General features: G+C 43.8%; 1 protein-coding gene and 1 long non-coding RNA gene across 2 annotated transcripts; both read right to left on the bottom strand.

Moving 5' to 3' along the window:
* Window positions 1-1,932: 1,932 nt before the first annotated feature.
* On the bottom strand, window positions 1,933-3,409 carry LOC146718050 (pleckstrin homology domain-containing family F member 2-like). Its single transcript, XM_085465931.1, has 2 exons — window positions 3,029-3,409; window positions 1,933-2,797 (listed from the first exon to the last, which is right to left on the bottom strand). Exons 1-2 carry the CDS (start codon window positions 3,267-3,269, stop codon window positions 2,226-2,228), a joined length of 813 nt encoding a protein of 270 aa, XP_085322057.1. The 5' UTR covers window positions 3,270-3,409; the 3' UTR covers window positions 1,933-2,225.
* Window positions 3,410-11,922: 8,513 nt separating this feature from the next.
* Window positions 11,923-14,010, bottom strand: LOC146718049 (uncharacterized). The gene is made up of 2 exons (XR_014921906.1): window positions 13,730-14,010; window positions 11,923-13,357 (listed from the first exon to the last, which is right to left on the bottom strand). It is a non-coding gene; the product is annotated as an uncharacterized LOC146718049 (long non-coding RNA).
* Window positions 14,011-14,014: the final 4 nt, after the last annotated feature.

Here is a 14,014-nt window from a genome sequence, read left to right as displayed (position 1 = left end):
ACATAGTTACAAAGTAACTTAAGGAGAAATTGTTTCTCTGCAACATCACTTAGAATTACTCAAGCAGTATCTAAAGTTACTTACAACATAATTGTAACTGCAACCGAGCTCCTAATGCTCGTCATGAAAAACCGGTTGGGTTAGGGTTAGGGTGAGTAACACCCCGACAATCATATGAGCGACAGTGGGAAGGAAAAACTCTCTTTTAACAGGAAGAACCAGGCTCAGGGAGGGGCGGGGCCAGCTGTTAGATTTAATGCTAACTTTGCTTGAAACCATGCAGGTAAAATAAAAGCAACACAAGCTCTAAAACCAGTGAAGAGTGAAGGTCCTGCAGGTAATGTGAGCCCTTGGCAGTCAGCTGTTTGTATTGTAGGTGAAAGGTTGTTGTCGTTATTCACAGTCGATTGGTTTGGTGGTTTCACCGAGCCAGCAGTTCCTCTTAACATCCTGGTATTTCCCTGAAATCTCATCGACTTTGAGATCTACTGAAATAAACAAAACCTTCGATTATGGTCGTGCCTGCAAACATGTTTTCTACAAAGCAAACGCCAGCGGCGTGCATGGGCAGCACTGTGTAAAACTGTTGTTCAACCGGTTTTTCATGACGAGCATTAGGAGCTCGGTTGCAGTTACAATTATGTTGTAAGTAACTTTAGATACTGCTTGAGTAATTCTAAGTGATGTTGCAGAGAAACAATTTCTCCTTAAGTTACTTTGTAACTATGTGCCTGTCAGGGTGTGGGCCATATTAATCCTGCATTTTTATATCTTTATTTATTGATTCATTATTGCATCTTTAATTTTTGATGTTGATGTGAAAGAACAACATAATGTGATAAGGACTGTTCTCCCTTATCAGCTTACAAGGAAACTATAAATACCGTCTCATTTGTTTCTTTCATAATCATTGTTCAAACTTTCAGGAAGAGCGTCTCCGTTCAGCTAAACTACCTGGAAGCTCGACAAGGTTGAACTTATAATACGGCCATTGTCGTGAAAAAGTACAGCGTGCTTATGATGTAAGACGCGGAAATATTGTTGTTTTTCCACAAAGTTACCATGAAATGATTCAGATCTTTAAAGTACTGTAAATACTTGTAGGTAAATATAAGTACACTGTAATTATAAAGCCCCATTAAACCCTGACTCGGGGGACACATAACTAATACCTAATGTTGGGAAGCTCATCTTTTAACCGGAAGCTTGTTGGAGTTTCCCTGTATGATTGTCGGGGTGTTACCTTAGCACATGAAGCACGCTGAGGCGACTGTTGTTGTGATTCGGCGCTGAATGAATAAAACTGAATTGAAGCCAAAGGATGTTTTCATGGTTTAGGGTCAAATGATCAACCTGGAGATACAAAATAATATTCTAATGAATAATCCCATTGCGTGGGTTCCCTCCGGGTACTCCGGCTTCCTCCCACCGTCCAAAGACATGCAGCTTGTGGGGATAGGTTAATTGGATAATCCAAATTGTCACTAGGTGTGAATGTGCGAGTGAATGTGAGTGCGAATGGTTGTCTGTCCCTGTGTGTTGGCCCTGCGACAGACTGGCGACCTGTCCAGGGTGTACCCCGCCTCTCGCCCTATGACAGCTGGGATAGGCTCCAGCGCCCCCCACGACCCTGAAAAGGATAAGCGGAAGCGAATGGATGGATGGATAATCAATCCCATCTTCACTGGGCCATCTGTCTGCAGATGTTTGTGTAGGATCAATCTGTGGCACAGTGAGAGTTTGACTAACAGGAAGTCTTGTGTAAATGTGCTGATTGGGACGAGAATAAGTGTAAAGTTCAAACGTCTTCAAGTATTTCAGAGTCGTTTAACCATCCTGAGAGAAAAGCACAGACAAAGATTCTCTTATTGAATTCTTTATTGTTCGTTGTTATTTCAGTGGTTCACATGTTCTCACACACACGCACGCACGCACGCACGCACGCATGCACACACACACACGCACGCACACACACACGCACACACACACACACACACACACACACTGGACGGCTGAGGGAAACGCAGCAGGTCAGAGCGACGTCTGAGAGACGAGAACAGCTTCACAGTAGTGTTTGTGCACAAAGAGAAGAGCAGCAGGTGTTTCATGAAACATAAATAACATGGTGTCATAAATAGAGTGCGTGCAGAGCGTGTCACGCGCAGCTGCGCAGCACTGAGTCCACGTGTGACACAAAGGCCCAGAGTCCAGCGCCGAGCGTGGCTCTATGTTTGGGGCCTGATGTGCTCTGGATTGATGTAGGTGTAAGGGGACCAGGAGTCCATCCACCTGCTGGGGTCCTCCTCCTCCAGGCTGTGCTCCGCCTCCTCTTCCTCGCTGTAGCATTCCAGCTCGTCTTCGTCCGACTTCCCGCCGCTGTCCCACCTCTGACGGGTCAGCTCGGGGAGCTCCACCCCCAGACTCAAGTAACACGGTTTACAGACTCTCAGCTGCTTAGTGGAGTCGATGTGTGCGATGACCGCTCGCTTCCTGGAGCACGGGCCGCACACCAGGAAGCCGCATTTTCTGCAGTGGTGTCGGCGGCGGGTCCCGGTGAACTTGCTGGAGCAGCGCATGCAGACGGCGGAGGCCTGGTCTGGGATCCAGGTGTTGGCAAAGTCCAGCCTCCGGTCACCGCCCTGCGTCACTCTGCCCTTGCACTCCTCGATGTGCTCGATCCAGGCTCGCTTCTCCTCGTAGGAGGCGGCGGAAACGTAGAAAGACTTCCTGGGCGTGCGGATCAGCCACTGGTTCTTCATCCTGACGCCGTCCTCCAGGTCCTCCAGCAGGATGTCCTCTGAAGAAGAAGAAGAAGAAGAAGGGCACGTTAGTGCGGGAAACAAAGGTGTGCACGCTTTGAACGAAAAGAAAAGTGTTTACTGCAGCCTGCTGCAGCGGTCAGAGACAGACTGCAGGCGGTGCAGCACCTCCTGCTCCACCTGCAGCATCTACCTGTCTCTGCCCGCCACGCTGTCTGCTTTTCACACAGCTGGATTCAGCGATGTGCAGAGGAGGATCGGTTGCTCACCTAGAGGGGTAACCTTGAGCTTTTTGTGCCAGCGGCCGTTCAGCACGATGCTGCCGTACACCAGCACGTCGTTGAAGAGGAAGAAGGCTTTGGCCTGCCGCTTTTTGCGGCTCTGCTTTACCAGCTTGCCCTCTCCGACCAGAACCCGACCTGACTGAAGCAACAACTTCCCCGCTGGCCCAAAGGAGTTGGCCACAGCCTGGACCCGGTCCCAGTTCTCCTGATCAGACAGTTGATCCATGTCAGCAGTCGCCGTTAAATCCAGCAGTCAGAGCGCTCGTACCGGCAGCTCCACGCCTCTGTAGGTGTGAGCTCGAAGGGCTTCTCGTTTTTCTGATGAGGTCAGGAGCCCAGAGGCTGCTTTTGAATGCTCTGGTGACGTCATGGGGCTTTCCAAAACAAGACTTGTGTAAGAAGCAAAGGGGGCAGAGCTTCACTTGAATTTGGAGAAAGACAAGAATTTGTACAAGAGGAAGTGAGTGTGGCTGATTGCAGATGTGTTTGTAAAAGTGCTGCGATCACTGCAGTAACGTGTAAACACAGTTTAAAGGTTGCAGCTCTGAGGTTTGTCTGTACAAAGTGAGGCCGTGCTGCTGTTGGCACAGTTCACAGCTCAGACCCACAGAGCACATGGAGAGCGCTCTAACACGGTGAACAGACTGAAGAGAGAGTTCAGTTTTAGGCCCGCTTCTTTTCTCTCTATATCTCCTACCCCTTGGGTCTATTTTCAGGAAACATGGGATTTCTTTCCACTGCTACGCCGATGACTCCCAGATTTATTTCCCACTTAAAAAGATAAATGGCTTCTCAGTAGACCCGCTGCTCAGATGCCTTGATGAAATAAGGACTTGGATGGCTTTGAACTTTTTACATTTTAATGAACAGAAAACAGAAGTGATGGTTTTTGGTGGCGCTTCTGAGGCCACTATTATAGATCTTGGTTCACTGGCACAGTATGTTAAACCAGTCATCACTAATCTGGGAGTTAAAATAGAGGCAAATCTTAAACTTGAAAGCCAGGTCAGAGCTGTTGTAAGATCTAGCTTTTTTCATTTGAGGGAATTAGCCAAAATAAAGCCTATCTTATCGAAACAGCATTTTCAGACAGTAATCCATGCCTTTGTTACTTCTAGGCTGGATTATTGTAACGCACTTTATTTTGGGGTTAGTGATGCGTCCATTAGGCGCCTGCAGGTTGTGCAAAATGCTGCAGCACGTCTTTTAACTGGAACAAAAAAGTTTGAGCACATTACCCCTATTTTAATTTCACTCCACTGGCTACCTGTACATTTTAGGATTGTTTTTAAAATTCTCTTATTTGCTTTTAAATCTCTTAATGGCCTGGCCCCCCCCTACCTCTCGGAGCTACTACAACCATATACACCTGCCCGTTCCCTTAGGTCCGCCAATCAGCAGCTCCTTAAGGTACCGAAAACTAAGTATAAACTTAAAGGTGATCGTGCTTTTGCTGTAGCTGCTCCAAAGTTGTGGAATGATCTGCCCTTGCATGTTAGGCAGGCCTCTTCTGTCTCTGAATTTAAAAGTCTTCTTAAAACATATTTATTCGCTGAAGCCTTTGGCATTGATTAGAGGGGTTGACTTAATTTGTTTTAACATGTTTCAATTTATTGTATCTATTTATTTTATCGTATCTCATTTTAATTTTCTTTACGTATGCTATTAACATGTACAGCACTTTGTGAAACTCTGGTTTTATGTTAAAGTGCTTTAGAAATAAAGTTGGTATGGTATGGTATGAAGCTTCTGTGGGCCGTTTCTCCTCAGCAACGACTCTTTCAATTTTACTACAACCCTCATTCACACACACACACACACACACACACACACACACACACACACACACACACACACACACACACACACACACACAGTTTCTAATATGCTCGTTAAATATTTGGGGGAAATGTGAGGTGGGTGAAACCTGCGTGCTATCGCTCCGTCAGGTTATTCCCGGAGATTTCTGTGTTTGCTTTTTCACCCACATGATCCAAACAGCTCTCGCGCAGCAATCAAAGCCTGAACTTGTAAGAACGGTTAAACAAAGCGATAACGATGCGGAACAGTGGCGTTTACCAAAACAGCTCCAGGCGGTGTCTGTGGGCTGAAAGGTGCGTAACATCCACTCTGGGGACTTTTCTGAGCCTGGGCACCAGTTTGTGCCAATAACCTATGTTAGATTATAATATTATTTTATGCCATGTTATACCCCTAATTAAAGATTGTGAATTATTATGTAGTTTTAGTTTGCATTATTCTCTTGAATTAGAAGAAGCTGATAACTATTACATTAGTTAAACTGATTTGCATTACATTAAACTGCTGACTTGTTGTGAATGAATGATATTGTTTTATGATGCATTATACTGCTGAGTTATAAGAAATCTAATTTGTCTGAGTAGAAGAGAACAGAGTGTGCTGGAGTTTTCTGCCCCATTTCAGCAGGAGCAGATAAACAGGGAGCCAAGGTCGTAGCTCAGGCGCTGTGTGAGAGAGAGCATGTGAATGTTTAGGCTTTTATGATAAGGTGGAGGCACCAGAGGCTATAAAAGTTTGAGCAATGCTCCACCATTTTGAGATTTTGAGGCTGTCTGCATCAGTGTCCATCTCCCACGCGTGTGTTCATTAAAATCATCGTTTGACTCAACCCGGCCGGACCAGTGTTGTTATTGTGGTCTTTTCTCTTGTCTCCATCCCCAATATTTTGAACCTTAACACCTACTTTAATGGTTCCAGTCTATCCAGTCTAACCTCCCTGCCTTCCTCAGACGGCTGCCCGGTCCTCTCTGTACGAGTGTAGAACTCGACCTTATAAATGCCCTTGAGGTGTCATTTGGCACAATATTAAACTGAATATAACTGAGCTGAGCAGCTGTTGTCCACAGTTCCCAGCTTCATGGCACAGCTGACATTTATCAGCCGTTTTCAGGAAAATGAAACGTCTCTTAGTTCAGTGGGAAACTCGACCGTCTGAAGAGTGTGGAGCAGGCGAGCCTCAGCACAGCCTGAGTGTGAATGTTTTAATAGCACTGAATTTGATCTATAAGCAGTGAAAATATGCGTTTCTGCAACATTTGTGCAATAAAGTTGTAAAACTTTATAACACAGCCTCTGCAGTGAAACTGAATTATAGTGTTTTTTTTATTTCAATGCAAATTATTTAACTACAAATACATAAATGTAGAATTTTTTTTCTTTATCGCATTTAGATCGGTGAAATAAAACATTTGAATTAAGGAACATCCATCATAAAACATAACGAACGATGTAAAATAATAATGAAAAATATCTAAAAAGTTATAATCCCCATAATACGCCCCAAAAATACAACGTAAGACGGGGAAATATTGATTCTCCATGAAATTAAAAAATAACATTATTTAAACTGACTTACAGACTGCTTCAGTATACTTAATATAAAGATCAGTTTCTATAGTAATCTGATACAGTTCTGTTTAATAAGGAGGCTTTACTGAAACCAAGAGGATCCAGCCTCTGACATGTGGTTAATACTACAGTTTGTAAAAATCCAGAAACACTAAAACAGCCGTACACGTAACATGAACTCTGACCTCCTGCAGAGCCACACTTCCACTGATCCTCCCCATGTGAATAGATCAGAATAGATCTCTGTTACAAACTGGTATTCCCCTGAGACTTTGTAGTGAGAAATAAAAATAGTTTGTGGGCTGAGGCTGCGAGCGGTAAAATCGGAGCTGAGGCTGCGATCGAACCGTCAAACCGGTTTGTCTGTTTCTGGAACAGCTGGATGACTAAACAGTGCAAAGCTGGAAGGAACCAGGAGGAAGAATTAGCTGCAGATTTACTCCGACAGTCTAACTGTGCTTTATTGAAACCAATTAAACCTTTCACACCGTTAAACTGGGCCAAACTGGGAGCCAGGGGTGTCAAACATAAGGGGCCTTATGTTTGACACCCCTGCACGTGCTGCACGTGGCCCTCCCTGCTCTGCACAGCTGTACAGATGCAGATGATGATGTTACAAAAAAATAAAAATAATTCCTGCATGTGGGAAACGGACGACATGGCAACACGCCATCAAAGGTAACGGGAGTGGGTTTACTGCCGTGGACTACTTTCAAACAGGAAATGACGGATATTCAACCTCAGCTTTAAAGTTTACATGAATATAGATTTTACAGCAGTTACGCGCGTGCGTGTGTGTGTGTGTGTGTGTGTGTGTGATGGATGCACGTTCACCAGCGAGGCTCCTGCGCAGCACGCTGCTGAGATTTCTGATAAACAAGAAGGAAACGATGACAGCGACAGTTTTACAAACACGTGGTCAGCAGCTCTCACACTCCTTCACTTCTTCTTTCCCAAAGAAGATTTCAACAGAAAGGAAATCAAACGTGTAACTTTGTTCCAGAGAAAATCGAGCTTCTCCTTCAGAGACGCGTGGAAGGGCGTAAAGCGTCGAGGGTCACATGCAGCCCACTGTGATCTGAAGTGAAAGCGGCCTGCTGTCAGTGTGACAGTTTCACCACACGTTTGATTCCTGAGGTGTCAGAATAAGAAAAACAAGTTTCCAACATTTCTACACAGTAAAGAAATCTGTCAGCACGACTGCAGGAAACGTTTACAATGACAGGAAGCTGGCAGCTGATTGGCCGGGCTGTCCTCTAAACATAAAGTTTATTGTTTCATTTACATATGGATGTTTTTCTTTATGTGGATAATTGTGAAAAACAGACATTTCGCATGTGACCTATGTGTGACCTGACGTGCATCTCCTGATAAATCTGTAACTACATGATGGCTCGACGGAGCCGCAACGCTTGACGGGGCGGTTCCTCCTCTGGGTGTAAATAAAACTATATGATCCACAGTCCTGTAATAATAACGGGGCGACCGTGGCTCAAGAGTTGGGCGTTCGTCGTGTAATCGGAAGGTTGACGGTTCGAGTCTCGGTCGTTGTGTCCTTGGGCGAGACACTTCACCCGTTCCCTGCTGGTGGTGGTCAGGGGGCCCGGTGGCGCCAGTGTCCGGCAGCCTCGCCTCTGTCAGGTGGCTGTAGCTACAACGTAGCTGCCATCACCAGTGGATGATTGTGTAAAGCGCTACGCCATTTACCAATCCTGTCCTCAAAGTTCTCGTACTAATGAGGGGGTCATGTATACAGTTGACTCACTGCCGTGTTACTTCAAATTGGATGTGAGCCACTGTTTATTCACCCCCGAATGTCAGTCTGTGTTTTTATTTCTGGGAGAACTTTCTGATTGAAACCGAGGACGTCCTGATGTCTGAGGCCGAGAAGCTGCAGAGAGGCTGACAGTAGGAACAGAGGCTCGGTGAAGTTTTGCAGCTGCACCGAGCGACGTGCAGATCACTCCTGGATGCAGTCGCGCCTTTGAAGCAATCCTGCAGGGATGTTGCGCCAACAGGCTGATGAAGTTTCTGCCTGATTCTTTGGAAAGTGGAGCAATGCCGTGTACGATTTCAACAGGTGGCATTTACAATAACGGCTCTCCAGCTGGTGATTTATTTCAGTGACGTCCTGGTCTCTGACTGAGGCCACAACGTCTCAGAACAAACACTCGGGCTCCGTGAGTCTCTACCGCGGTAAAGTGAGCCGTCATTTGTGAGCCGCGGTCAAGCCAGCCGCGTCTTATCCGCCGCATAAATTTCCTTGCGCTTTTACACCAGTCTTTACGGTAGCGCCTTTTCGCTTTATGTGCCGATTGAAAGCCTATACCCGCGCGCGCACACAAATTACAATGAAACAGCCCAATACAGTCAATACAATTATGGAAATTTCAGAAATTCATTAAAAATCATCCTGAGTAGTTGAGGTCCAACTTTCAACACATCCCTCCTCCGGGACACCTACTGTACCTGTGTGCCAAGTTTCATCTCAATCTGCTGCATCAATAATTGTTTAATATTGATGGATCAAAAGTGCTGCTGAGAGAGTCATGACAGGGACTATAAAGAGGCAGCATATTTGCTTGTCTTCACTGACTCGCTTTGAAATCCAGATTTTAATTTTGGAATATTAGGTGTACTTGTGGTTCCTATAGAATTTTAATGTTGAACAGGAATCAGAGTCTTCATCTCTCAGACCTCTCTTCTGTGGATGCAGCTCACATCATTCTGTACAATACGATCATTTTTAATTCTACAACTGTTTATAACCTGCATAGTTCACATTTCTGTATAGCTGTATATCTCATATTCTGTATAGTTTTTCATATTTATATCCTGTACATAGCTTGTACTCACTACAGCCTGTACATACTTATAGTTATAGAATATTCACAACTTACTTCATACCGTGTACATTATAACATACCATAATAGACCCATTTCTGTAATATACTTACATACCTATATTATTGCTAATATATATTGTAATACATCTATTACAATATATACTTCTTGATGGATGCAAACTGCATTTCGTTGCCTTGTACCTGTGACATGTGCAATGACAATAAAGTCGAATTCTATTCTATATTAATTCAGAAGACAAACACCCGTCTCTGCTTTTGAGCTTAGCATTAAAACCCTCAGTTTTGACAAATAATACAGTTATAGTGGATCAGGTGACCCTGAATCTTCCCTTATTTGTGCTGCAATAAGCCTAGGCTCTTGCTGACTTCCCATCATGTATGAATTTTTTCCTTCTTTGCTCGTTCTGTGTTTATACACCTCTCTGCATTTCATCATTAGTTAGTATGTATCTCTTGCACAGTGTATATGTTGTCCTATGGCTGTCTCTCCTTGAGCCTGTTTCTGCCAGATGTTTCTACCTCTTCAAATGGAGTTTTTCCTTCCCACTCACACTAAATGTTAGCTCATATGGGTACTTAAATTGTTGGGGTTTTCTTTGTATTATTGTTGTGTTTTTACCCAGCAACATAAAGTGTCTTTAGGTCACTGTTGTTGCGATTTGGTGCTGTATAAATAGAATAGAATAGAATAATGTACTTCAGACCGGGAGATTGGCAAAATGTATAAATAGGATGGCGATTAGGGGAATTGGAGACAGCTGTGTAACACAGCAGGGATACATTGGGAATAAGAAGACAGTGGAAGTAAGACTCAACACAAGAGACAAGAGGCCACCAAACTAAAACACAGACTAAGACACACGAGCTTGACACAGACAAAAGCATCAACAGACATGAAGACAAGACTGGCTTTAACACTAGAGTGTTTTCACAAGTCTTCCATCCACTTGTGGAACGCTGAAGAAGAACTACACTTAAAAGCAACATGGAACTGAAAACAAAAGAATACATAATGTAAACATATCATCAAATAATCCAGGACTCACAAGCAATGATATGATGAACAGAACTATAAAGAACAAAGCTGAGAAATGCTTGGTAAACTGACCTAGGACTATGTCATCATGTCATTTTTTAATATCATAGTTAATGTGTCCTGATTTGTAGATAGTGCCATCTTACAAATACCAGGAAATCCAACTGGGTGACAAGCCAGAGTTGTCTGCCCACACACCCACTGACTAGAAAAAGGGTCCAGGACTCTTCAAGCTGGGATACAGGCATCAAAGAAAAAGATGTAAACAGATAGAAAGTCATCAGGAAGGCATAGTCTGTTGTTGCTGCTGCTGTCAGACTTTTTCATTCATCCACTTGTGTCAGACACATACTGAACAGGAATAAACATGACTCACTGCACTCTCACTTTGTATGCCACAATGTTTGCTTAGACACCTGTATGCTTATATTACATTAATGTTAAAACTTGCGGATAAGAGGCGGCTGGCTTGACCGCGGCTCACAAATGACGGCTCACTTTACCGCTGTGAGTCTCTGCAGGTGGACGGACGTCTAAACGCTCCTACTGGTGGAACCGTTCTGCTCTGTCAGTGTCTGATCCTCCCGTTAACTGTAACAGGCTGTGACTCATTCACGGGTGAAGGACGTCCTGCCCTAAACGGAACTATGACAACAAGCCCTTCTATCAAAAACACGTTGAACGTTTTCAGGAGAAAAGTGTTCACATCCTGAAATTTACAGTTTTGTTCTTTGTTCATTCGTTGCGGGTGAGCTCGAGGGCGCCCCCTATGGTGCAACACTCGCCCTGTGTTCCTCCTGTGCGCGGTTTTAACAGCAGGGGTAAAACCCACGTCGCGTCATGTGTGAAAATGCTTCTGTAGGTGAGACTGGTTATGTTTGCTAATGCTAATAATCACTGGGATTTATATCAGCTGCACGCAGAGTGAAGCAGCAGGGCTGAGATGCAGTAAACAGCACCACCTGTGGGTGGTGTCAGGAAACGACACACTCCATAAACATGCCCTCTATAGTGTGACTGTGATGTGGAGCACACTGACATGAATCACTGTGACTTTAGCAGCATAATGTTTCCATCTCAGGGAACTCTTGTTCCACTGTGGGTGGTCTCAGAGTGGACAGCTCCCACGCCGGCTGCTGTGCTGGATGTTCATACATGACCTGCTGGGCAGTGGCGTGTCTAGAAAATTTTTGTTGGGGGGGCCAGGTAGGGGCACAGATTTGGAGAAGGGTGGCAGATTTAATTGGCAGATAATGTTTTAAAAAAAAATTCTACCAACCCTTAACCATAATTCAATAATCCTATAAACCTAATAACCAAATGCACTTTTAACTCTTATTACAATGAGATTTTAACCACTACGGTGCAAAGTTTTTAGATACTGCGTTGATAAAGTACAAGAGATACAATCAGTGCTTTGTCAGTGTTTACTCAGCAGTCAAGGACAGCAATATTTGCATAGTATTTTTACTGACATATAGTGCACATATGTTTTGGGCAAAAACATTTTTGAAAATTAAAATACGAACATTTGTAACAAACAATTGACAAATTAGCCAATGCCAATGCAAAACTTTATCTGCCTGTTAAAAAAAGAAGATAATCTTCTCACAAACTGGTGTTTGATTTTGAAACAGGAAAAAAGTGGGGAAACAACTGAAAAGACTAACATTTGAATGAAACCTGAAAGCAAGTAAATACTTTCTATGCTGCCTTATCGTAAACTTTGGTAATATTGATAAAGAACAACACTGGCTGATGATAAAATACAGTCAGCTGGCATGGTGACACTGCCAGTATTAACCTGCAGGGCTGGACTGGGACAAAAAAATTGGGCATTTTTACTACAGACCGACCCACCAGGTAGTAAAGCCATAAAGACTTTGACTGAAAACAAACCCTGTTGTGACAGTGATGTACAGTCTTGTTGGTATATGTATGATTTCTATACATTTTACGTCAGATAAAAACTTTGGTTGTAAGATTTAGATAATTATTTAATAAAAACTAGGTATTTTAAATGAGAATAAGAAAGAAAAGTATTTCTTTGTGCCCACCTTTCCCTGTTAATGCCCTACCTGGCCCCCTGGCAAAACTTTGCTAGACCCGCCCCTGCACAGTTACCAGCTGTCTGCTACATAAAAAAGGATCCTGGTGTTATTTATCTCTCAGAAACAGTTCATAACTTCCCTTCAACTCATTCATGTCACCTAAAAGGTAAACCTGTTTCTCCATCACCTGTTCAGCTCTGATGGTTCAGTAAGGACATCTCCTGGTTTCATCTTCATGTTTCCCTCTCACCACATATCTAAACAGACATCATGACCAGCAGCTTTACAGCTGTGGCTCCAGCAAACATCAGCTGATACTAGAAATTAATATTAAATACATTCTAACAACAGCCGATCAAGCTTAAACGTGCTGCTGTTGTTTAGCGCAACATCTGCTGGTTTCCTCTTTCTGGCGCAAAGTGGGCGATAAACAAGAGAGAAAAGCCGATCAGCTGATCATTGATCAGTTTCATGATTGAAGTAGCAACAGGAGAGGGAGGGGGAGAGAATGAGAGAAGAGGCAGCTGTGCAGCATAAAGACAGAATAAATCCAGCTTTGTGTCTTTTTTCCATTCTAGCTAAAGTCCGGGACAAACTGCGTCTCTTCTCAGCTCAATACGAAACGTGTAATATTTTCTCTGAATGAGGGACCATTCCATTTTTTTAAGGAGCCGTTGGCAACTCTACTAACCTTATGAATAAAATAAAGTTCACTATCAGTAACATCATAGCACCCACCCAGCTGTATAAAAACTCCGTCAAACTGGCTAGAACGCAGTATGAGTTATTGCAACTGACAGTAAAAAGTCAGCAACATGAAAATAAACTCCACCTAAACTTGGTTTATATCTGACCCAGATAGACTGCAGGTCATAACTTCTTACCTGAAGTTCAGTTCACCTGACACTCGGACTGGTGGCTGCTTCGGGTCTCTCCTCCTGCCTCCCCTTCCCTCATCCACCTGTTGCCTCTGTGGAAGCCCCGTCATAGTCACCACCAAACAACGGAGTTATTTCTACACATCGACCTGCATCTGGCCAATCCACCACCTCTCATTGTTCATGCCATTACAAAAAAAATAAAAAATAAGTCACTGGGGATATGCCCGGTATGCCCGATGGCCAGTCCAGCTATGTTAACCTGCAACCAAATCTGCAGCTCCATACAGCAATGTTACGACTTAGATTATATCTTATAACGCATAACTCTTATGTTAGCTGCCCTCAGTAGCATACTGTCTGAAATATTCCACAGCTGCAATAATTCTTTAAGTGTTATTTTTTTCCTTGGTATTCTAATTTCACCGAAGTTTACTAAACTCAACAAACTTGATATTACTTACCGGGACATTTATTCTGTCCTCATTTTCTTTCACCGAAAAATTGTTTCCTGCAGTGCCATCTTTCGCGCTTGGCTCTCCTACCTTTGCTAACGTGATGCGCATAGCGCAGAAGCGATGCTGCATTCACTTACACTCGGATATCTGAGCGTCACCGTGAAAACATAATCGGACATTTGATATTTGATTGAATTTTATTGTTTTGCCTTTGGGGTGGCACCTGGGGTGGCCAGTCTGGTTTGGGGGGTGGCCTGTGCCCCCCCAGGCCACCCCGCTGGACACGCCATT

Source organism: Copadichromis virginalis, linkage group LG1 (genome assembly GCF_057382275.1).
Source record: "Copadichromis virginalis isolate Kocher_CV1m ecotype Utaka linkage group LG1, C_Virginalis_male_GT1.1, whole genome shotgun sequence".
In the NCBI taxonomy this organism is placed as follows: domain Eukaryota; kingdom Metazoa; phylum Chordata; class Actinopteri; order Cichliformes; family Cichlidae; genus Copadichromis; species Copadichromis virginalis.
Note: the sequence above shows the minus strand (reverse complement) of the source record. Positions and strands in the feature narration are given on the sequence as shown.

What these genes read in the sequence shown, in the direction of transcription:
- LOC146718050 (XM_085465931.1), bottom strand. Translation starts at nt 3,269, where the DNA reads ATGGATCAACTGTCTGATCAGGAGAACTGGGACCGGGTCCAGGCTGTG. An exon ending in GCTCAAGGTTACCCCTCTAG is followed by an intron (nt 2,798 to 3,028) that starts GTGAGCAACCGA and finishes CTTCTTCTTCAG; the next exon opens with AGGACATCCTGCTGGAGGAC.